The sequence below is a fragment of the Onychomys torridus genome, chromosome 10, assembly GCF_903995425.1.
Source record: "Onychomys torridus chromosome 10, mOncTor1.1, whole genome shotgun sequence".
NCBI classification, from domain to species: domain Eukaryota; kingdom Metazoa; phylum Chordata; class Mammalia; order Rodentia; family Cricetidae; genus Onychomys; species Onychomys torridus.
In genome coordinates, this window is record NC_050452.1 from 23,683,705 (window position 1) to 23,706,301 (window position 22,597).

General features: G+C 50.2%; 2 protein-coding genes across 2 annotated transcripts; both read left to right on the forward strand.

Moving 5' to 3' along the window:
* The first annotated feature begins 1,820 nt into the window (after positions 1-1,820).
* Positions 1,821-5,690, forward strand: Tmed4 (transmembrane p24 trafficking protein 4). Its single transcript, XM_036200817.1, has 5 exons — positions 1,821-2,022; positions 2,198-2,298; positions 2,448-2,573; positions 2,793-2,939; positions 4,494-5,690. Exons 1-5 carry the CDS (start codon positions 1,863-1,865, stop codon positions 4,641-4,643), a joined length of 684 nt encoding a protein of 227 aa, XP_036056710.1. The 5' UTR covers positions 1,821-1,862; the 3' UTR covers positions 4,644-5,690.
* A 3,003-nt stretch (positions 5,691-8,693) lies between these two features.
* Ddx56 (DEAD-box helicase 56) lies at positions 8,694-16,931 on the forward strand. The gene is made up of 14 exons (XM_036200818.1): positions 8,694-9,029; positions 9,111-9,272; positions 10,066-10,226; positions 10,369-10,539; positions 10,651-10,741; positions 11,367-11,611; positions 12,724-12,843; positions 13,382-13,495; positions 13,596-13,690; positions 14,225-14,298; positions 14,412-14,501; positions 15,198-15,303; positions 15,831-15,904; positions 16,207-16,931. The coding sequence occupies exons 1-14, from the start codon at positions 8,970-8,972 to the stop codon at positions 16,282-16,284; spliced, it is 1,641 nt and encodes a 546-aa protein (XP_036056711.1). The 5' UTR covers positions 8,694-8,969; the 3' UTR covers positions 16,285-16,931.
* Positions 16,932-22,597: the final 5,666 nt, after the last annotated feature.

A 22,597-nucleotide genomic window follows, 5' to 3' on the forward strand; every position in this document is an offset into this window, starting at 1 on the left:
CTCCTCCTTTTTTTTCATTTTTTGAGTTTTGGGTTTCTCTGTGTAACAGCTCTAGCTGTCCTGGGACTTGCTCTGTAGACCAGGCTGTCCTCGAACTCACAGAGATCCACCTGCCTCTGCCTCCTGTGTGCTAAGATTAAAGGCATGCACCACCACACCCAGTTTACAGCTCTTCTTTAACACACACACACACACACACACACACACACACACACACACACACACACTGTTCTGCAGTGGCATTCCTGCTGAGCTCCAGGCCTGGCTCCAGAGGGCAGCTCCTAGCCCTGATCCTTCCTTTGTTTAATCACACCTTTTGTTTCTCTTACCTCTTGTTTCTCTTATCGCCCTATGTGAATCTTGTCTGACAGTCATGGATCAGAGAGTCCCCCAAGAATCAAAGGCCTATGCAAAACTCGGCCCAGGAAACCCGGAAAACCAAGGTACCTGAGAAATCAAGTAATTTGCACCTGGCATTTGGTCTCTGGGAACTCCTTTTGGTTTGCTTTGAAGGTATGGAAATTAACCATCTAAACTGTAAAATGGAGTAAATAAATATGCCCTAGGCAAAGGGTTAGCGCTTCAATCCTTCAAGGCTGGACCCCCCCACTCCGCGTCCCAGCAGCCTCTTAGTCAAAAGGCTAAAGACATTCTTAAGGTGCCTCTGAGTCTTTATTCCACAGATCCGTGTGAACCCACACAACTGTGTTGTGATATACAGCAACACTATTCTAATTTGGTTTCTGTTGCTGTGGCAAACACCATGACCCAAAGCAACTTGGGAGGAAAGGGTTTATTTGGTTTATGGGTCACAGTCCATCACTGAGGGAAGGTAGGGCAGGAATCTTGGCAGAAACTTGGAAGCAGAAACCACGGGAAAGTGCTGCTTATTGGCTTTATTGCTCTGGCTTGTTCAGCTACCTTCCTTATACAACCCAGGACCACCTGCTCGGGGATGCTACCACCCACAGTGGGCTAGGCTGTCCTTCATCAGCTAACAACCAAGAAAATGCCCCATAGACAAACCCATAAGCCAGTCCCGTCCTCAATTGATGTTCCCTTGCCCAGATGTGTCAAGCTGACAACTGATGTTATGACATATACACAGACATAATCACTGTATGATGTACATATGTGTGACCTGAGAGACAGAATTAGTAATTAAGATTGGAATAAAAGCACCTTTGTTCGGGTTGGGGGAAGCTCGGTGGGTAGAGTGCTTGGCCAGCACGCAGGAAGCTCCATCTTCAGCTACTTAGCAGCACCAGGTGTGGTGACACGCTGCTCAGAGGTGGCGGCAGTAGGATCACAGCTTCTAGGCTAAGCAGGGATAACTCTCTCTCCCTCTCTCTCTCTCTCAGATTTATTTATTTATTACAAATATAGTGTTCTGTCTACATGCCAGAAGAGGGAACCAGATCTCATTACAGATAGTTGTGAGCCACCATGTGGTTGCTGGGGATTGAACTAGGGACCTCTGGAAGAACAGCCAGTGCTCTTAACCTCTATTGGCGAGTCCAAATTCACAAGGTCGCCTAGCACCCTCCTTGGAAACAGCTCTTATGCCTCCTTGTACGGTGCGCAGGCGCGGAGCGGTGCATAGCAAGGGCACTTAGCTCAACCACTAGGGACCGTAGCCTTGGGCAGCATCCACGCGCAGGCGTTTTACCTCCGTGTGGCTACGCTAGGAAGTGCGCAGGCGCAGAGCCCTGCAAAACTAGGGTTTGGGATTGCGCGGGACGGACAGAACCCCGTACGGGAGCGGAGGACCCGCAACACCGCGCAGGCGCACTTCCGCTTTCGCGCCAGTGCGCAAGCGTTGAGCAGTGCGCAAACCTGCGCATGCGCGGCGTTGAGGCGCGATGGCAGGTGTCGGGGTCCGGCGGCTACCGGCGATGGTGCGGTTTGCGCTGCTGGTGCTTACTGTGTGCGCGGCGGGTGCCCGCGGGCTCTATTTCCACATCGGCGAGACTGAGAAACGTTGCTTCATCGAGGAAATACCCGACGAGACCATGGTCATCGGTCAGGGGGCTGAGGGTGGAGAGGCCCTTTGTTTTCGCCTGGCCCTCGGAAGCGCCCCTCCTTCCCTGTCTGCTCGCCCCCACGCTGAGGGTGCCCTGAGGGCGCCAGGTCCCCTGTCCAGCGCCCCGGGGCCGCTTGTTGGGGGCCCGGTCGTGACTGTGTGTCTGCCCCGCAGGCAACTATCGAACCCAGATGTGGGACAAGCAGAAGGAGGTCTTCCTGCCCTCGACCCCTGGCTTGGGCATGCATGTCGAAGTGAAGGACCCGGACAGCAAGGTGAGGTCCCCCTCCCGCCCCCGGAAGGCTCTAGCGGGTGTCAGCTGCCCACTAACGTCCTCCGCCTTGGTCCTGAGAAAAGGCCCCTAGGTCTCAGGTCTTGCGTTTTGAGAGGTCGTTGTAAAGTTGGGGCCTGATGCACATTGCAGGTGGTGCTGTCCCGGCAGTATGGCTCCGAGGGCCGTTTCACGTTCACTTCCCACACACCCGGTGACCATCAGATTTGTTTGCACTCCAACTCCACCAGGATGGCTCTCTTCGCCGGAGGCAAACTGGTAAGATCCTCAGGCTTAGGGTTTTCCCTTTATTCCCAAGTTGATGTAGTGCCAACTTTTCTTCTTCTTTACATTTTGCCCTTTTGGCGGGGCGGGTGGGCACAGTCACAACTGGGCAAACCGGGCTTGCCCTGCTGCCTCAGCCAGAGACAAGAACGGACTCCATAACAGTACCAGACGGTGGGCGGCACCTGGTCATTCATTCCTGCTTCCTTGTAGCGTGTCCACCTGGACATCCAGGTTGGGGAGCATGCCAACAACTACCCTGAGATTGCTGCTAAGGACAAGCTAACGGAGCTGCAGCTTCGAGCTCGCCAGTTGCTTGATCAGGTGGAACAGATCCAGAAGGAGCAGGATTATCAGAGGGTAAGGGCGTGGATCGCTCTGCACTTGGAGGTTGCGATTGACCTTTGAACCCACCGTGCAGTGTGTCTGCTTGGGGCCTTCCCTACCTGCGAGTTAAGCTTTTCAGAGGGTTGAACCCAGGGCCTCACCTGAATGTTAGTCAAGATCTCTACCACTGAGCCACACTTGCACTACATCATACATTTATATGTGCGTGCGTGCGCGCGCACACACACACACACACACACACACACACACACACACACACATATATGCTACATCATCCAGAATTTTCCATCCCGGCCTGGCCCTGCTTAGCTTCTGATATCAGATCTCAAGGGTTCAGGGTGGTGTGGCTGTGGACCCTTTAGTTTTGTTTTTGTTTTTTATTGTTATGAAATACATATAAAACTTAACGTTTTAACTGTTTCTAAGTGTATAATACTGTGGCATTAAGTAGATTCATATTGTGTTGCAGCCATGTCTACCTTCTGTCTGCCTAACTTCCGCCTTCCCAGAGAATCTGAACCCATCAAGCACTTCCCTAGTTGCGGTTTTGAGTTTTTGTCTGTGATCCTGATCAGTGTTAAACACTGACTCCCCACTTACTTCCCATGTTGCTGTTGTACTTTCTTGCCTATGGTCTTGACCACTGTAACTCAACTTAGTGGAATCCTTTTGCAACTGTCTTAGTTCATTTATCACAATGTGTCCAGGGTTCATCTGTCTCGTAGTGTGTCATAACTCTGTTTTTCACATTTATTTATTTATTTTTTTCAGTGATAGACATTCAATATCTTATAGGCTAAATAAGGGCTCTGAATTCCATCATGCCCCCCACTTAAAGATTTGTTTTCTTATCGTGTGTGTGTGTGTGTGTGTGTGTGTGTGTATGTATGTATGGCTTATGTATGTGTGGTAGAGGTGTCCCTTGAGTTCAGAAGAGGGCATCAGATCCTCTGGAGCTAGAGCTACAGGTGGTTGTGACCAACCTGACATGAGTCCTCTACAAGAAGAGTATGAGCAGTATGCGCTCCTAACCACTGGTCATCTTTCTAGCCTATAGAGCTATCCCCCACCCCTGCCCCTCTTTGAGACAGGGTTTCTCTGTGTAGTCCTGGCTGGCCTCGAACTCAGATCCACCTGCCCCTGCCTCCCAGGTGCTGGGATTAAAGTTGTGCACCACCACATCCAGCTGCAGAGCTCTCCTTTTAAGGTTGAATAATAGTCTGTTGTGTATAGAGACCCCATCTTGCTTTGGATAGTTACTTCTAAATTGTATGAACTGGTCTAGAGAGATCAGTGTACAATCTAAGAACTCCAACTGCTTGCTTGTTTTCCACTGGCTGTTATTGTAGAAGCATTATTGTAGTCCTAGCAGAGATAGTTGCAGAGGGACATCACTTTCCTTCCTAGGGGCAGTCTCAGTGGGGGGACTAGCCACCTAATGGAATTACAGGTGGTATTCCAGAGACATTTGGTCTCAGAGTCTGCAGTCACACACATAGAGGGACCTTATAATAGCAGACTGTGTTTTCCTGTCCATTCTAATCCCTTGTTCACTGTCCCATGCAGTATCGTGAAGAACGTTTCCGCCTGACCAGTGAGAGCACCAACCAGAGGGTCCTGTGGTGGTCCATCGCCCAGACTGTCATCCTCATCCTCACTGGAATCTGGCAGATGCGCCACCTCAAGAGCTTCTTTGAGGCCAAGAAGCTGGTGTAGGGCTCTTGCCATGTAACCTTTCCCTTTTACCTCAATTATTTGATAATCTCCCTACCTAGTCCCTGTCCACCTGGCTTTTGAGGAGGAAAAATGAAAAAACAATGTGTCACATTGGTATCGTGGCAGTAAGCCATTGAGATCAGCTACCTTTTGACCCTCCAAGAAACAAGCATTGGCCCGAGCTTTCCAAATCTGCCTTAGGGTTTGGGAGACGTTGGAATTAACCCAAGATCAAGTCATTTCTTTTGCCTCTGGTGTTCCTCTGTTTTTGAAGAGATGTCCAAATGCTCTTCTGTTTGTCTGCTTGTTTAGTAGGCAATTGGCATGCCCCATGGAGGAGGCCCTGCCTCAGTGTTCCTGGGTTAGTCCTAAGTTCTCTCAAATCTTTGTGAATGTAAATAAGGGGCAGTTCTTGGCCCTGAAGGACTGAGATGTTTTTCTATATTTTAGAACTATTTTTGGATAAATTATATATTTTCCTTCCTGGTTGAATCATCGCTGCCTGTAACTATCCAAAAACACTAATCCAGACCTTATGCATTGTACTTATTCACACGTTTTGAATAACCACCCTCAAGTGCTCAGACTCAGCAGTCTGGGGCCAGAAAGCAGGTACGGTAGTTACTCTAAAGTCCGTCTTAGAAGGCCAAGAGGAGCTCTCTTGAACATGTGTGAGTCCAGTCCCACAGGGTCACAGAGTCGGAAAAGAGTGACAGTGACTCAGAGCAGGCTCGGTCCCTCTGCTTTCACGTAAGCGATGGAAAGTGTTTTGTGGGTTCTCTTTTGCTTTTGAGACAGTCTCGCACTGTTGCTCTGGCTGGCCTGGAACTCCCTATGTGCACTAGACTAGCCTCAGATCCACCCATGTCTGCCTACCAACTGCTGTGATTAAAAAGGCATGTGCCACCACACCTGACAGAAATATTTTCTTCAAGGGAACCGGATTTTGATTCTGGATACAGATTTTTTTTTCCCAATGAAATAAAATATAGTAGCTATGTTTGATTTAAAATAATAGGTTGTGGGCAAAGGGGATGCAAAAAAAAAGAAAGAAAGAAAACAGTAAGGTCACTGGCCTAGACTGCTTGCCTTTATAGAAAAAGTGAGGTAGACTTAATGGGCATTCATTCTGCCACTTGGCCTGGGAGTGGATGTTTTGATTGCTTACCCATTCTGAAAGGTCACCCTAGTAGAGAAGAGGTCAGCGTGGAACTGACAAAGCAAAGACATGGGCTTCTTAGCCCCTGGGTCATAAACAGCACTTTCCTTACCCCTTCTGTAGAAACCTCATGCCAGGAGCTGCCCATTCTGATAGTTTACTTCACAGTTTTATTATATATTTATTTGGAATATTTATTAAATTTCTTTTTCTGACTTATAGAACCAAACTCTCCCCTTATTTCTGTGTACTCTGCTATATATGAACCTGTTTTACACTTAGAATGTATGCAATTTTTTTTTTTTAGTTTGCAAAGAGGAAGGCAAAAAAATAAAAAGAAAAGTTCTACATATCCCTCCTATTTCCTATTTCTAATTCTGGATGGCCACTTAACCACCAGAAAAATTCCTCTGGTACTCAAAATAGTTTTGCAGTTTTCTTCAGTTTAGGATCAGTATGAGAAGCTGAGTGGTGGTGGTACATGCCTTTGGTCCCAGCACTTGGGAGGCAGAGGCAGGTGGATCTCTGAGTTCAGGCCTGGTCTACAGAGCTAGGTCTACAGAGCTACAGCCAAGGCTACCCAGAGAAACCCTATCTCGGGGAAAAAAAAAAAAAAACAAAAAAAAACTAGTATGAGGCCGGGCCGTGGTGGCACACGCCTTTAATCCCAGCACTCGGGAGGCAGAGACAGGCAGATCTCTGTGAGTTCGAGGCCAGCCTGGACTACCAAGTGAGTTCCAGGAAAGGTGCAAAGCTACACAGAGAAACCCTGTCTCGAAAAACAAAAACAAACAAACAAAAATTAGTATGAGAAGTTAGATATTAAGAGAAGTTGTTTAGTTTTAGAGACAGAGTATATGTAGCTTTGGTATACACCAGGGTGGCCTTGAACTCACAGAAATCCACCTGCCTCTGCCACTGGAGTGCTGGGATTAAAGGTCTATGCCACCATGCACAGAAAGAATGCCTTCATTTGTCTTTGGACAGCCTTGAGGTAGCACTTGTATTGGTCTGTAAGTCAAGATCCTCTTGGCCCTGCATTCCAACTGTTGGGATTGTAAGTGTGTGTCAACATGCCCAGAAATAAGATCTTTTAATGACTTAGATGTTTGGACTTGTAGTGTGAGGCTCTTGAGAAGAGATAGGTTTCTGCTGTGTTTGTTGATGTCTCCAGAATTGTAGCCAGCAGAGCAGACTCTGGACCTGAGAGAGTAAGAGGCTAGAAAAGGCCAGGCATTGGTGGGCTTGTCCAACAGTGAACACACTGGAGCGCGCGCGCACGCGTGCACACACACACACACCACCACCACCACCACCACCACCATACCACACCCCTGTGCATAAGCAGGGTTTCTCCTGCTGATTCGTTTCAGCTCCACCTTGGAGACTTAACAGATTTCTGGCAGCACTCAAGTACTGCCAGATGCAGGCTTGTATATGAGGAGTATGGTGGGCAGGAGAATGACTGCCCCTGTGCATCTCTTCTAATCCCTGAAGTTATGAATGCCATCCTCGACCCCTTTACAGGTGTTGCCTAAGACCATCAGAGAAAGATATGTACATTACAATTTGTAAGAGTAGCAGAATTAGAGTTATGACGTAGCAACAAAAATAATTCCATGGTTGGGGTCATCACTACATGAAGATCTGTATTAAAGGGTGCAGCGTTAGGAAGGTTGAGAACCACTGGTATAGGTCATCAGGGTGAGCCCACTGTAATCACAAGTGCCAGGGACTAGCCTTTGCAGTTAGGCATCTAGACCTATCTTAAGTGTCCCTTCGGCTTAGTCTTCCTCTCTCTCTCCTTTGCTGCTGGTTGAGAACTGAACCTAAGGCACCATGCATGCTAGGGGGGACTTCTACACGGAGCCGTTTTCCCAAGACCCTCTGTTGGTCTTCCCTTCAGCTCAGCCCACTCGTGTTACCATGAGTGCTTGTTCTTTCTTAATAGACGGTCACTATAAAAAGACACCGACAATCTCTTCTATTATTGCCCTAACGAAAATTACCAGATGGCTTAAAACAATAAACTGTTAGGTTTGAGACCAGACTAGGTGACCTTCGGGCGAGCAGTTTACTAAAGAGCCAGACAGTGGCAAGGTGAAGGAAGGGCTTTTAATCCTCGGGGAAGGGAGCAGAGTTCTTTGAAGGTCTCTTGTGATGAAAGTGGCTGCAGGGAGTGCTCAGCCCCAGGCTGACACCACCTGACTAGACTTGGAGGCCTACTTCATTGTATGAGTTTGTATGCATTAGAAAGTGTTTAAGAGGTCAGGCGAGGTGGTGCACCTCTAGTCCCAGCCAGCCTGGTTACCGGCCAAATTCCAGGCCAGCCACAGCTAAACAGTGAGAACCTGTTTCAGAAAAACAGAATTAAAAGGTCCCAAGAACATCTCGGGGAAAGGGGTTCTGGAAGACTGGGCCTAGCCGGCATGTGGTAACACTGTCTGACTGCAGCCCTTCTGGTTCTGGTTTTCTGGGAAAGTCGGGTCCCAGGAAGGGGCCGGGTCAATTTAGCACTTCCGCGAGCTGTCAAAGACAGCAGGACGTGTGGCGGGATCCGCGAGAGTCTTCACAGCAGCTGTGTTGTTTTTTTCAGTTTTTTCTGTGTAGCTCTCTGCCTGTCCTGGAACTCTGTAGGCCAAGGCTGGCTTCGAACTCAGCGATCCGCCTGCCTCCGCCTCCCAACCGCTGGATTAAAAGGCGTGCGCCACCACCGCTGGGCTTAACATTTATCTTAATAGGTCAACAGTCTTGTCGTGATTTCTGCACGGTCAGAGGCTCCTCACACTGGTTACCCGCAGACCTCTAACTAACTCCTCTTCGCAAATGCCTTAGGTGGCGGCCTTGCTCCTCCTCCTCCTCCTCCTCCTCCTCCTCAGCCAAAAACAACAACAACAACAACAAAAACCGGTCGGATCCTAACCCTCATTCAGCAGGCCAAGTCCTGCCCCGCCACTCTGCGTCAGGGAAGGTTGGGGCGCCCGGGGACCCACACCGAAGACTGAGGGCGCTCCGAGACCGCCTCTGCGCCTGCGCACGGCACAATTTGCTACGACACTGGATGCCCACACGGAAAACCTCCCAGGAAGTGACGGCTCCTCCGGAACTGATTAGTTGGTAGTTTGTCCCGCCCTTACGCGTGCGCACTGTCAGCACGGAAGCACGCCATGGAGGACCAAGAAGCGCTGGGTTTTGAAGACATGGGGCTGGATCCCCGGCTCCTGCAGGTACGGGGGATGGTTGTGGAGCTGGGACCCGGCGTGCCGCCGCACTCGGCGCCGCCTGAGCCGCGTCCTCTCCCTTCTTAGGCCGTCGCCGACTTGGGCTGGTCGCGACCTACGCTGATCCAGGAAAAGGCCATACCTCTGGCACTGGAGGGGAAGGACCTCCTGGCCCGCGCCCGCACAGGCTCCGGGAAGACGGCAGCTTACGCTCTTCCGATGCTGCAGTTGCTTCTGCACAAGAAGGCGGTAGGTAGCGAGAGGGGCGGTGGGCATGAGGAAGGAAGCCCCAGAAGGCTGGGGAGGGAAGGGTCCCTCCGTGCTGCCAAGGTTTCTCTTGCTCCCTTGCTCGTGTTTGGCGGGCTAGAGAGAACCAGGACCATTTGCGGCATAAGCTCTGAGCTGGAGTTTAGGTTCCCTGGCTGTCTACCCAGGCCTTGCTGCTACTATCACCAGCCGTAGTGTAATCTTGAGTAAACCGTTATTTTATCTAGAGAGTACACATCAGCTAGATACCTAGTCTGTGTTAATTTCCGACACGCACCAAGTTATTTTCAAATTTCAGTGCTGGGTGAAAGCTCTCCATTCAGTGTTCTGAGGTGGTCAGAATTAAGAGTTTATCAGAACCTGGTGGTGGTGGCGCACGCCTTTAATCCCAGAACTCGGGAGGCAGAGGCAGGTGGATCTCTGTGAGTTCGAGGCCAGCCTGGTCTACAAAGCAAGTTCCAGGAAAGGTGCAAAGCTACACAGAGAAACCCTGTCTCGGGGGGAAAAAAAAAGGAAAGAAAGAAAGAAAAAGAGTTTATCAGAACATAGCTAAGTCATTGTATTGTACGCTCCCCACAGTTCGGAGGAGGTAGAGAAAAGCATCAGGTGGACCAAGCTGGCCTCGAACTCACAGAGATCCACTTGCCTCTGCCTCCCGAGTGCTGGGATTACAGGCTTGAGCCACCACCGCCCGGCAGGACCCAGTGCTTTTTTTTTTTTTTTCTGGTTTTTCGAGACTGCACTTTTAACAGTCTTTCATTCATGCCTTTTACAGACAGGTCCCGTAACGGAACAGGCTGTGAGAGGCCTTGTCCTTGTTCCTACTAAGGAGCTGGCCCGGCAGGCCCAGTCCATGATTCAGCAGCTGGCTGCCTACTGTGCCCGGGATGTGCGCGTGGCTAATGTCTCAGCTGCTGAAGACACAGCTTCTCAGAGGTAGGTGAAAGCTGCCGGGTTCTAAAGGGACAGAGCTGCGCAAAGATGTGGCTCTGGTTTTGTGAACAGCAAGAGAAGGCAGGTCTGCCAGAGTGAGGTCCTGGCTGCTAAATTCTTGCTACCTGTAACTTGCCACCTGCAGAGCTATGTTGATGGAGAAGCCAGATGTGGTGGTGGGGACCCCCTCCCGGATATTAAACCACTTGCAGCAGGAGAGTTTGAAACTCCGAGACTCCCTGGAGCTGCTGGTGGTGGACGAAGCTGACCTTCTTTTTTCCTTTGGCTTTGAAGACGAACTCAAGAGTCTTCTCTGGTAAGCAAGAGATGGAAGTGGCTCCTAGTGGGACCCTCCGTGAGTCTAGACTTGGACTGGAGTGGGATGGGCGGGACTCGGAGCCTGACCACGTCCTGTTTTTGCCTTCAGTCACTTGCCCCGGATTTACCAGGCCTTTCTCATGTCGGCCACTTTCAATGAGGACGTACAAGCTCTGAAGGAGCTGGTACTGCATAACCCGGTAAGGGGTGCTGAGGGAGCATTTGGAGCTGGAGCCGGGGACACTCGGAGGCTTGTGTTCCTTCTCAGAGGAAACATTTGGTGTTGGGGTGGGACTATTGTTGGGTGTGCTTGCTCTTCCTGGTTCTTAGTCACTGAAAGGAAGTCACCTAAAATGATTGTATATCTCTAGGTGTCCCCAGTCCAAACTATGCTTTGCCTAGAAGGCTTACCTGGGGTTGCTGTGTCCTCAAGGGGAGCCAAAATTCTAAGATCAGAGTTCTCTTCTTGTATATATTCCGGTCTTCAGGACCATCTTGTAGGCCTTTTGTGCTGCGAGCTGTCTCCTGTCACTGTCTTTGTTGTGTGCACTGATGTTGTGTATAGTGTATATGTGTGTAGTGTGTATATATGTATAGTATACATGAATAGTACATATGTATAGTTTCTGTATACCACAGTAGTTAGGGTGCTTTGAGTTCTTAGGTACAACCCCGGGGGGTAGGGTGTGTGTGTAGTGGAGATGGGGTGATGGCTCACTGTCTGCTCTGCACTCATGTGGGTGCTTTGGCTGGTGAGGCAGCGGTGGCCACAGCGTAGCGCGTCTTCCCGTTCTTTCCTGATCACAGGCGTATGTATCTTCCTAGGTCACCCTCAAGCTGCAGGAGTCCCAGCTGCCGGGGCCAGACCAGCTGCAGCAGTTCCAGGTGGTCTGCGAGACCGAAGAAGACAAATTCTTACTGCTCTACGCCCTGCTCAAGCTGTCACTGGTTCGGGGCAAAGCCTTGCTCTTTGTCAACACTCTGGAGAGGGGCTACCGGCTCCGCCTCTTCCTGGAACAGTTCAGCATCCCCTCCTGCGTGCTCAATGGAGAACTCCCGCTGCGCTCCAGGTGTGTTCTGGTCTGTGTCTTGGTGAAGATAAGCTGAGAAGAAACACGGAAGGAGAACCCAGTTAGTTTTTTTCTTGTTGTAAGAGATAGGGCTTTGTGCTCATTTGTGGTACAGGCTAGCCTTGAACTTCAGCCCTCCTGCCTCAGTATTCCAAGTGCTGGGATGAAAGCGATGGGCTGGCTCACACAGCTTCTCCCCCCTCTCCTCCCTTTGCAATCTAGGGAGTGAACCCAGAGCCTGTTCATGCTGGACAAGCGCTCAGCTGCGGAGTGCTACACCCAGCCTCATGTTCTTGTTTCTTTCTCTCTCTCTCTCTCTCTTTTTTTTTTTCTTGAGACAGGGTTACTCTGTGTAACCTTGGTTGTCCTGAAACTCTCTCTATAGATCAAGCTGGCCCCAAACTCACAGAGATCCACCTGCCTCTGCCTCCCAAGTGCTAGGATTAAAGGCGTGCACCACCACTGCCCGGCTTTGTTCCTGTTTTTGTTCTTTTGTTTGTTTGTTTGTTTGTTTGTTAAGACAGGGTCTCTCTGTGTAGCTTTATGCCTTTCCTGGAACTTGCTTTGGAGACCAGGCTGGCCTGGAACTCACAGAGATCTGCCTCCAGAGTGCTGGGAATAAAGGCGTGCGCCACCACTGCCCGGCTTCGTTCCTGTTTTTTAAGCACTTGCTGGGGCTCAGACTCAACATACCTGATGAGTATTTCTCACAACGCTGAAATACTTAGTGGTGCTCCATTTAGGGGAAGAAATTATTTTTATTTTTTATATGCATGGGTGTTTTGCTTGCATGTATTTATGTATTTATTTATGCCTGATGCCTGTGGATGCAAGAAGAGGGTGTTGGAGCTCTTAAAATTGGAATTACAGACAACTTGTTAGCCATCATATTGGTACTGGGAATAGAGCATAGATCCTCTGGAAGAGCAGCCAGTGAATTTAACCACTGAACCCTTTCTGCAGCCCATTATTCCATTTCCAACTGAGGAAGTTGAGGCACAGCCCTGAGGATGATACAGGAGATTAAAGAGGCCAAAGTGGGAAAGAAAGGATGGTGGTTAGGACTGGGAGAAGCCCTGGGCCGCAGGCTGACCATTCCTCTCGGACTGCAGGTGCCACATCATCTCACAGTTCAACCAGGGCTTCTATGATTGTGTCATAGCAACAGATGCTGAAATCCTGGGACCCCCAGTCAAAGGCAAGCGGCGAGGCCGAGGGTCCAAAGGAGACAAGTAAGTCCACGGTTCTCTTTCGTCAGCTATCCCCCAAGAGGACCTTTCTGCACATGTAAGACTAAAGCCAAAGTGCATAGAGCAGACACTCTTGATGGTTATACTAGGCAGTCCTGTAGGCCCTTGCTTAGCTCCCTGGACAGACATGGAGAAGTAGAGAAGATGGTCAGGGCTCTGCCTGCATGTACAGCACAGTGTCAGGCTGGGCATGGGTTGATGTGAGCTGACTCACAGAGGGAGATGGCCCAGTCAGCCCTGGGCATGTGCCTGTGATATGCAGAGAACATGTTTCAGGGGGAAGGGGACACTCTCTAGGTGTTGCCTGCTTGAAGGGTTCAGGGTCGGAGGCTTGGTTTGTGGGTCATTGTGTTCTGCTATTGCCCACAACTGAGATCAGGGCAAGGGTTTGGCCCTGAGCTAATTCTAATGTCCAAGTTTGGTGGTCTTTCAGCTTTGCTTACAAGGTAGTTTAGAGACTGAGCTTGAGAATGCCTTTCCAGAGGGTAAGGATCTGGCTGACTCTGGGCTGTGTCCCCAGGGCCTCTGATCTGGAGTCAGGTGTGGCCCGGGGCATAGACTTCCACCACGTATCTGCTGTACTCAACTTCGATCTTCCCCCCACTCCGGAAGCCTATGTTCATCGAGCTGGCAGGTAGGAGGATGGCACTGTGGTGAGCCAGGGCATGCTGAAGGAGTTGGGGTGATGTGGGCAGGCCAGTGATGCAGTGATGTTTGATCCCCTCCCACTCTAGGACAGCTCGAGCCAACAACCCAGGCATAGTTCTGACCTTTGTGCTGCCCACAGAACGGTCTTCCTTGGGAAAGATTGAGGCGCTTCTCAGTGGAGGTAAGAGCCCTTGCTCCATGTTCTCTAGAAGCCAGGCTTCTCCCATCACACCTTGAAACCTACCACAGTGCCTAGTATGGCGATGCACCCCTGTCATTGAAGAGCATGGGGGAGTGAGACCTGATGATTGACACTTTGAAGCTAGCCTGGGATCTATAGTAAGACCCTTTTGTTGTTGTTGCTATTTTAAATCAAGGAATGGATCAGTGGTTAAGAGTACTTGCTGCTCCTTTAGAGGACTTAGGTTCAGTCCCTAGCATCCACTTGGTAGCTTATAGCTGTCTGTGGCTCTTGCACCCTCCTTTGGCATCTACAGGCATCAGACATGTGCATGGTGGGTTGTGAGGCTGAGGCTGTGATGGCCCACGGGGCTCAAGGACACACCCTTGATCAAAGCATCTTGGGAACTGCTCTTAGACCCAAGTATAGTGAGGCCGAGTCATCTCAGGGGATAGCCTCATTCAGAGAAGAGGAGCAACAGGCTTCCAGGGAAGGCTTTCCATGGCCCTGCCCTCACTGCTGCCTTCTCCCCAGAGGGCGAGGCTCCCATCCTGCTTCCCTACCAGTTCCACATGGAGGAGATCGAGAGCTTTCGCTATCGCTGCAGGGTAAGCTCAACACTGGGGTGGGCAGGGGGCTGGTTGAGGAATGGACTATGACCCAGGGATTGTACCCCATTGCTGAACACTTGGCTGATGTCTGACCCCTGGTCTACCCACAGGATGCCATGCGCTCAGTGACCAAACAGGCCATTCGAGAGGCGAGATTGAAGGAGATCAAGGAGGAGCTTCTGCACTCAGAGAAGCTCAAGGTGAGGGCAAGCTTGGGAGCTGTCCTTTTTGAAGGCTGGCCAAGCTCTGGGGAGTGAGAAGCAGAGAGCTGGGCAGTGTGCTGGCCTTTGGCAGGGAAACAGGAAGGCAGCTGGGGGTGGGGAGAGGCACACTTCATGGTGGGCACTTGGCATTAGACACAAGTGAGTGTAGATGGGGGTAGGGGTGGGGATGTGCATTCATGCACATTCATTACAACACTATTAGGGAGCCAAAGATGGAAGCCCCATCGTAGGGTCCACAAGGGGCCTTCGAGTGTACAGGCCGTACCTGGATGTTACACAGACACTGGGAAGAGTGAAGAGGCTTTGGGTGTGATGAGGAATCTCGTCTGTGATTCAGAGAGCTGTTGTTTGTGTGATAGAGAAGGGTGTCCTTGTGCAGGGCATGGCATGCCCTTGTACCCGTGGTTGGGAGTCAGAAGAACTAAATCTAGTTGCGCACCTCTGGCATGTGCGAAGGAACTACATTCCAGAGTTGACAGATTTCCAGGAGGTGGTGGTATCTGGCATTGCTGCAGCAGGCAGTGCCTTGTTAGGCCAGCAAGGGTCAGCTGTGCAAGCCATGAGAATTCGGTCCTGGTCCGTGCTGTCAAGGAGGGCGAGGAACAAAGTGGTGGGCAAACTGGACTGTGTCGCTTTTGTGCCTCTTAACTTTGAGCGCTCTCTGCCTGTCAGACATACTTTGAAGACAATCCCAGGGACCTCCAGCTGCTACGCCATGATCTGCCCTTGCACCCTGCGGTGGTAAAGCCTCATCTGGGCAATGTCCCTGACTACTTGGGTGAGTGTTGCTGAGGATGAGGAGACTGGGGAAGTGACCTACCTTTTCTTGGCCATCTTCCACCAGCCCCTGTGCTTGGTGTTGGGAAAGCTTGCATGTGAGAGGATCTAGAGACCCAGGCAGCACAGCATGTGTGAACATGAACAGCCGTGCTGCCATGTACGGTCACATGTAGACTCCCCTCCCCTCCCCTCCCCTCCCTTCCCTCTTTCTTCCCTCTGGATTGTTGAGACTCCCTGTGTAGCCCTGACCATCCTGGAACTCACTCCGTAGACCAGGCTGTCCTTGAACTCACAGAGATCCGCCTGCCTCTGCCTCCTGAGTGTTGGGATTAAAGGTGTGTTCCACCACCGCCTGGCTGGAACCGTTTCTTGGGTCAGGATTGGAGCCTGTGCTGCAGGTGTATAGGGTAGCACAGAGAAGGGGATGGGACAGTGCTGGAGGCCAGGTGTCTTGGGGTAGAGGGGACTGTAGCTGCAGTTGAGAAGCAGGGGTGAGGCTACCCTAAGGCCCAGGATCTCTTCCAGTTCCCGCCGCTCTTCGTGGCCTTGTGCATCCTCGAAAGAAACGGAGAAAGCTGCCCCCCTCTAGGAAGGCTAAGGTATGTCTGTCTCCTGGGCGTCTTGGGACAATAGCAGGGCTCCTCCCTGCTTGCCTTCATCTTCAGCAGCTGCCTTGCCTGGGGGAGGGATGGGACCCCAGGAATAGGGCTGTGGGCTTGTGGTTCCGCACAGCTGCCCGAAGGCCCTTGCTTCTGACAGTAGCTGGTCTCCCTCACATTGTCTGCAGCAGCTAGTAGTCTCTGGCTTGTGGCACAGGGGTCTTGCCAGGTGCCAGCACTGTTCACTCCGTTGGGACCATCTGAGTGTTTCTTCCAACTAACTTGTGACTCTGCCTCTGTAGAAGGTGAAGACCCAGAACCCACTGCGTGACTTCAAGCACAGGGGAAAGAAACCTAAACCCACAGCAAAGCCCTCCTGAGATGGCCTGGGCCTGAGGACACTGAATTGGCATCCTGACCTAGATGGAGTGAGTGGGCTCCCCACTCTTTGTGGGAACACTCTGATGCTCACTGACTGGACAGACTGTACTTTGAAGAAGCAGCCTTGGGCACCCCACCTCCTTGGTACTGCTGGGCTGCCATCCTGCTGCTTAACAGAATAAAGATTCTGGCTGCCCAGGCTGTGAACCTCTGGCCTTTGGAAGAGACTGCTTTCCCAAGTCTCGTGAGTTGGCAGACTTTCCAAAGGTGGTATTGTCTGGCTTTGCTGCTGCATGTAGTACCTCGATTGGCCAACAGAGGTCAGCTGTGGAAGCCATGAGAAGCCTGTCCTGATGCTGCTGGTCCAGTGTTGGGCCATGGCTGACCCAGAGCCCTGTAGCTAGTTCCTGTAGCTCTATTGATCCAGATCAGCTGATAAATGGATTTGTGTTCCCAGGTAAGGGCATTCCTGACCACTAGCCCCTGGATCTCACCAGCACATTCATGTTCACATTCAGAGGGAAAAGTCACTGAGCCCTGGGAGCCAAGGCAGCTGGCTTCCCTTCCTGGATGAAAGATGTGATAATTCTTGTCTGTTTCAGATACATGAGTGGTAGTATAATGAATGCACACCCATGACACCTGTTTTAGGGTTTCTGTTATTGTGAAGAGACACCATGACCACAGCAACTCTGATACAGGAAAACATTTATTTGGCGGTTTTCATTTGCAGAAGTTTAGTCCATTCTCATCATGGTGAGACATGGCTGCAAGCAGGCCGATGTAGTGCTAGAGAAGGAGCTGAGAATTATACATACTGATCCACAGACAACTGGAAGTGAACTGTGACACTGGGCGTAGCTTGAGCATAGGAGACCTCAAAGCCCACCCCCACAGGGACACACTTCCTCCAGCAAGGCCACACCTCCAAATGGTGCCACTCCCATGGGAGCCACTTTGTTTCATACCACCACAGCCGCCCTTCCTCCGTGTCCTAAGAGCACTGGCCACAGGAGCATTCAGAGGAGGTGATTCTCCGCTCGCCCTGCATCCTATGTGCCCCTGTACTACGGTGTCACTCTGTGGCTCTCTGCTTGTCACTTGCCTATCAGGGACGTCATTAGGCTAGGCTGTGGTAAGAGAAGAGACAAGTGTCAAATCTAAAGTGAGTCTTTGGTTATAGTTAGCGTGTGTGGTGTAAACGACGGGATCTGAGTTTGTAGTTTCTACAAAGCGACAAGTTGTCAGTGGGTAGATGTATTCCAGAGCCTCGATGACCACAGGGTTTGTACAGTCATGTTCAGTTGAATTGAGAAAAAGTCCTTGGAACTGGAGACAAAGAAAACTCTGGGGGCCTGAAAGGTGATTTCATGGATAGCATCCTTGCTATGCAAGTAGTGAGGGTCTGAGTTTGCACTCTTAGCATCCATGTAGAAGCTGGGTATGGCAGTCTGCATCTGCAACTCCATTGTGGGCCTTGTAGGCGGGGAGGGTAAATAATCCTTGGAGCTTCTGGCTAGACAGTCTAGCTAACACAGCAAGCTCTTGAGTTGAGTGAAAGGCCTGATCTCAATAAGCTGGAGAGCAATAGAGGAAGACTCTGGCCTCAACTTGTGGCCTCCACATGCATAATAGCATGTACCAGCATGCACAAAAAGTAACTCCTGGCCTTTCCCATCCTGCCTTGTTGACAACCCTGGACAGTTGAGTGCACTAAGTTGGATGTTGCTTCCATGCCTGCTCTTAACGGGATACATTTTCCAATGGCTTCTATCTATAATCCTGTCACTTCAGTTACCATGGCAATGACATATGCACCAGAACCAAATAATGGAAAGATTTCCCCAGTGAGCTTTTTTGGGGGAGATGAAGCTTGTGCTCTGCTGTGTGACATCATCAAGGAGTGGGACCAGAGCTGTGGTGGAAAGCATGGCAGCTGTTTGCTTTCCAACTTAGCAACCCTTGAGGAGGCTTAAAAGTGACTCGGTGGGATTTGCAAAATGGCCCAGCAGGTAAAGGTGCTTGCCAGCAAGGTGTATGAACCAAATTCGATCTCGAACCCACATGGTGGAAGAACTGACCTCCACATACGTACTGTAGCGTTTGTGACCCCTTCATATAAATAATTGAAAACTGAAGCAACCTAGTCAAGATGAGGTCATGCAGCATGTGGGACTAGGTAGGGTTTGGAGGCTGGCCAGGCCAGTGGTACAGGACCACATGTCTTAGTTGTCTGCTGCAGTAGCTATCATTCTTGAGACTTCTGCCACTATCCTGTCCCACAAAGGTGATGTAAGTGTAAGGTAATCTGTTGTAGTTGCAATAGGCCCTACACTTTGGGGGATGGAATGACTTAGACTGTGGAGAAAACATTCCCTGTGTTTTCTGAATCTATTTGGGAGAGTGTAGAGCTCACTGTCTTCGGGTTACTAGTGTGATGAAACACCATAATCAAAGTCACTCAAGGAGGAAAGAGTTCAGCTTACAGTTCATCGTCAGAAGTGTGAGGGCAGGAACCTGGAGGCAGGAACTGATGCAGAGGCCATGGAGGGGTGCTGCTTAATGGCTTAGCCTGCTTTCCAATAGAACTCAAGACTACCAGCCCTAGGATGGCACAACCCACAATGGACTGTGCCCTTCCCCATCAGTCCCTAAGAAAATGCCCTACAGTCATGCCTACAGCCTGCTCATAAGGAGGCATTTTCTTAATTGAGGTTCCCTCTCGAATGACGGCAGCTTGTGTCAAGTTGACATAAAACTGTCTAGCACACTCATTCTCTGCCCAAATGGCCTTGTCATGTGTGAAGATTCAGGTGCTTGGGGTTAGCAGGGTTGTCTCTTGGACTCAGTTTGGGAATGGAGTCTGTTTCTAACCTTACAACAGCTTATCTAAACTAGGACAGGATGAGCCCAGCACTAGGTATACTCATGGTAGAGTCAAGAATGGGCTACCTGGGACTAGGAGGCACTTGGCAAGATAAGCCTGGAAAGGAAGAAAGTGGCAGGGAAGTTGCTGGAAGCTTGAGGCTTCGACAAGCAGTAGGGAAAAACAAAATAACAAAACAAAACAAAAAAACCAGGCAGTTCTCCAGTCTGGGGATGCCCTACAGTCTAACTTTTTCTCTTTCTTTCTTTCTTTCTTTCTTTCTTCCTTCCTTCCTTCCTTCCTTCTTTCCTTTCTTTCTTTCTTTCTTCCTTCCTTCCTTCCTTCCTTCTTTTCTTTCTTTCTTTCTTTCTTTCTTTCTTTCTTTCTTTCTTTCTTTCTTTCTTTTTTTTTGTGACAGTTTCTCTGTAGCTTTGGAGCCTATCCTCGAACTCACAGAGATCCGCCTGCCTCTGCCTTGCAAGTGCTGGCATTAAAGGCGTGCACCACCAATGCCTGCCTCAGTCTGATATTTTCATTTACACCTGGGCAACTTGCTGTTCCTTGGCCATGACCTTATTTATAATCAGGAACAAGACAGTCTGCGTGCAAGAACATTTATGGGAATCAAGAATTGGACCCCTAGCCAGGCAGTGGTGGCACACACCTAGAGGCAGGTAGATCTCTGAGTTCAAGGCCAGCCTGGTCTACAGAGTGAGTTCCAGTACAGCCAGGACTACACAGAGAAACCCTGTCTGTGGGGTGGGGTTGGCGGGCGGGGAGTTGGACCCCTCAGCTACAATTGACTTCACAAGTTAGGGCTTGTACCATCTGTTTCTGCCTGTAGGAGGAAAAGCATTGTGTATTCCTCAAGGCTTACATTCCAGGGTAGAGGGTTGACATTTGGGTAGTTCCCAAACTGGGAAACAGTCAGGATGGGGAAGCCAGGATGCTGGCTGGAGGTTTGAGTTGGTTGGAGGGACTGCAGAGGCAGGAAGGGCAGGAGGAAATGGCAGTCCTGCAGGGGACCTACTGTGCAAATTCCCTGGGAACGCAGGTACATTTGAAGATGAAAATGCCAGTGTGGTTGTCACCAGAGATTGTGACGAGTTGAAACTTATCAGTTTGAACTTGGAAATCTGAAGGTCTCCTGTAAGAGGTGAAAGGAGTTCTGGCTTCTTAGAGGATGGCATCCTGACCAGATAGTCACACCATGTTGATAATGGGACAGGGTGCGTCCAGAAACCTCTGGACCTAGAGCATGGGAGATTCCATGCTCCATACTAATTCTCTGCTTGCATCTGCCAAGGATTAATGACTCAGCTTTTGAGGAACCCAAAAGGGACTTTGGCCTTTATAATTGATGTCCCTGGAGGAAATGGTGATAAGGTAGAAAGAACTTGAACAGGGAGACGCCTCTGCTCTGTTATCCTCCTTTCCCAGGAAAATGACTGTGAGAGGCTCACCTTACAGAAGGGCCTGCAAATTGCTACTTTTCCATTTACAACAGACTGCTTCTTCTATCCTCCCTCTCCCCCACCCTCTTCCCTCCCTCCCTCTCTCCCTTTTTTGGTTTTTTGAGACAGGGTTTCTCTGTATAACAGCCCTAGCTGCCCTGGAACTCGCTTTGTGGACCAGGCTGCCCTAAAACTCACAGAGATCCACCTGCCTCTGCCTCCTGAGTGCTGTAATTAAAGGTGTGCACCACCATGATTGGCTCATCTCCTTTTCTCATTTTTTTGTTTATTTTATTTATTTTATGTGTCTGGGTGATTTGTGAGACACACTCTCTTTTTAACAAGGATAAAGGAAGGAGCAAGTTGGTTCACTGAAGAGGGCTGAGTAGACCTGCTCTGTGCTGGGCATACACACTCATTACTTATTCTTCCTGAGTTGCCTCCAGAACTGGACAGGTCCAGCCTTTCCAGCTCAGCCACCTGACTGCCTACACATGTACCAGCAAACTGCAGGGATTCGCACTGAATGCAATAAAGGTGTCTGTGGCCATGACAGTTACAGAGCAAGGCACGTGAGGGTCTTTTTTCCCCTCAAGACAGGGTTTCTCTGTGTAGCTTTGCGCCTTTCCTGGAACTCACTCTGTAGCCCAGGCTGGCCTCGAACTCATGGAGATCCACCTGGCTCTGCCTCCCAAGTGCTGGGAATAAAGGTGTGCACCACCACTGCCCAGCTAAAGAGGGTCTTTTGGGATAGAGCAGCACATCTTCGCGTGCCCAGCATGGCATGGTTATAGAGGCTGGGCCAGACCATCACAGCCACTTACTGGCCATATGGCCTCATAAGGAGAGACACTGCCTTTTTGAATCCCCTGTAAGTGGTGACAGCATGCTATCTGGAGGGCTCCTCTGAAGGCTAATGCAGCACAAAGGTGAAGTGCTGTTGCAACACAGTGAGGCCCTACTCTGGGCTGACACCTGATGCCCCTCAAATGTTCATACAATGCCCTCCCCACTGCTCCCATGTACACCAAAGTACAAAGCCATCCTCATAGAGTACAGGGGTTTGGGGCTGAGATAGGCGCAGAGGAGTTTGCCTAACATGCCGAAGACCTTAGGTTCTGTTTCCAGGTACATCAACTGACTGATGGTCCTGCAGATCTAGGGCAGGGCTTGGGATTCTGTGTTCCTGACAGCTCTCTTCTAAGCCAAGGCCCACTCTCTGCTGCCTAGACCGCCATTTGAGGTTCACCACTCACCTGTCTTGCAGACAGATAAGCAGTGATGCCGAGGGAGGGTCCTGTCCAAATATCTCCAGCCTGCCAAGTTCAGACCTGTTGTGAGGCTGCTCATTCAGCCAGGGGCAGGACAGACCTTCCTCTACTTCAAATGTTCAGGAAGGTGAAGAAGGTTACTACCTAACCATATCCCATTCAGTATTTGGAATGTAATTGCATTTCTTAAAAAAAAAAAGGTAGGGAGGGGGCATTGTTTTCTGTGGAATTCCAATTTAGCTGTGTCCTGTGTATATGTTATATTTGGCAGGCTTAGGGCATTAATCCTTTCTCACGCAGCATGCCTTCCTCCAGGAAGCAGTCCTGAACCCAGTCAGTGCCTCTGATAACTGTCTCAACTCATGAAACTTCAGTTTCTAGCAGCTTGCCCCGCCCTCTGGGCATGCTCTGAAGGCAGAAGCATGGTAAGTTGTTTGTGTGTTCCTGCATGCAGCTACTCACTATGAAAAGCTTTGCCCTAAGAGTATCAACACCTTTCTTTTCTCTGGTCCAAGGATCTTGAAGAAAATGTCAATTAAATGGGGAAGGAAAGAGCTCATATGGAAAGAACTCACTTGGCAGGGTTGGACTCTGCACCCAGCACAGCAGACATGACCCAGAAGACTTTCACGTCATCTCCATGACTCAGAGCTTAGATGGGAGGCCCCAGCTACACTCCTCCCAAGGGCAGAGATGTGCCAGAGACCCCATGTTTGACAAG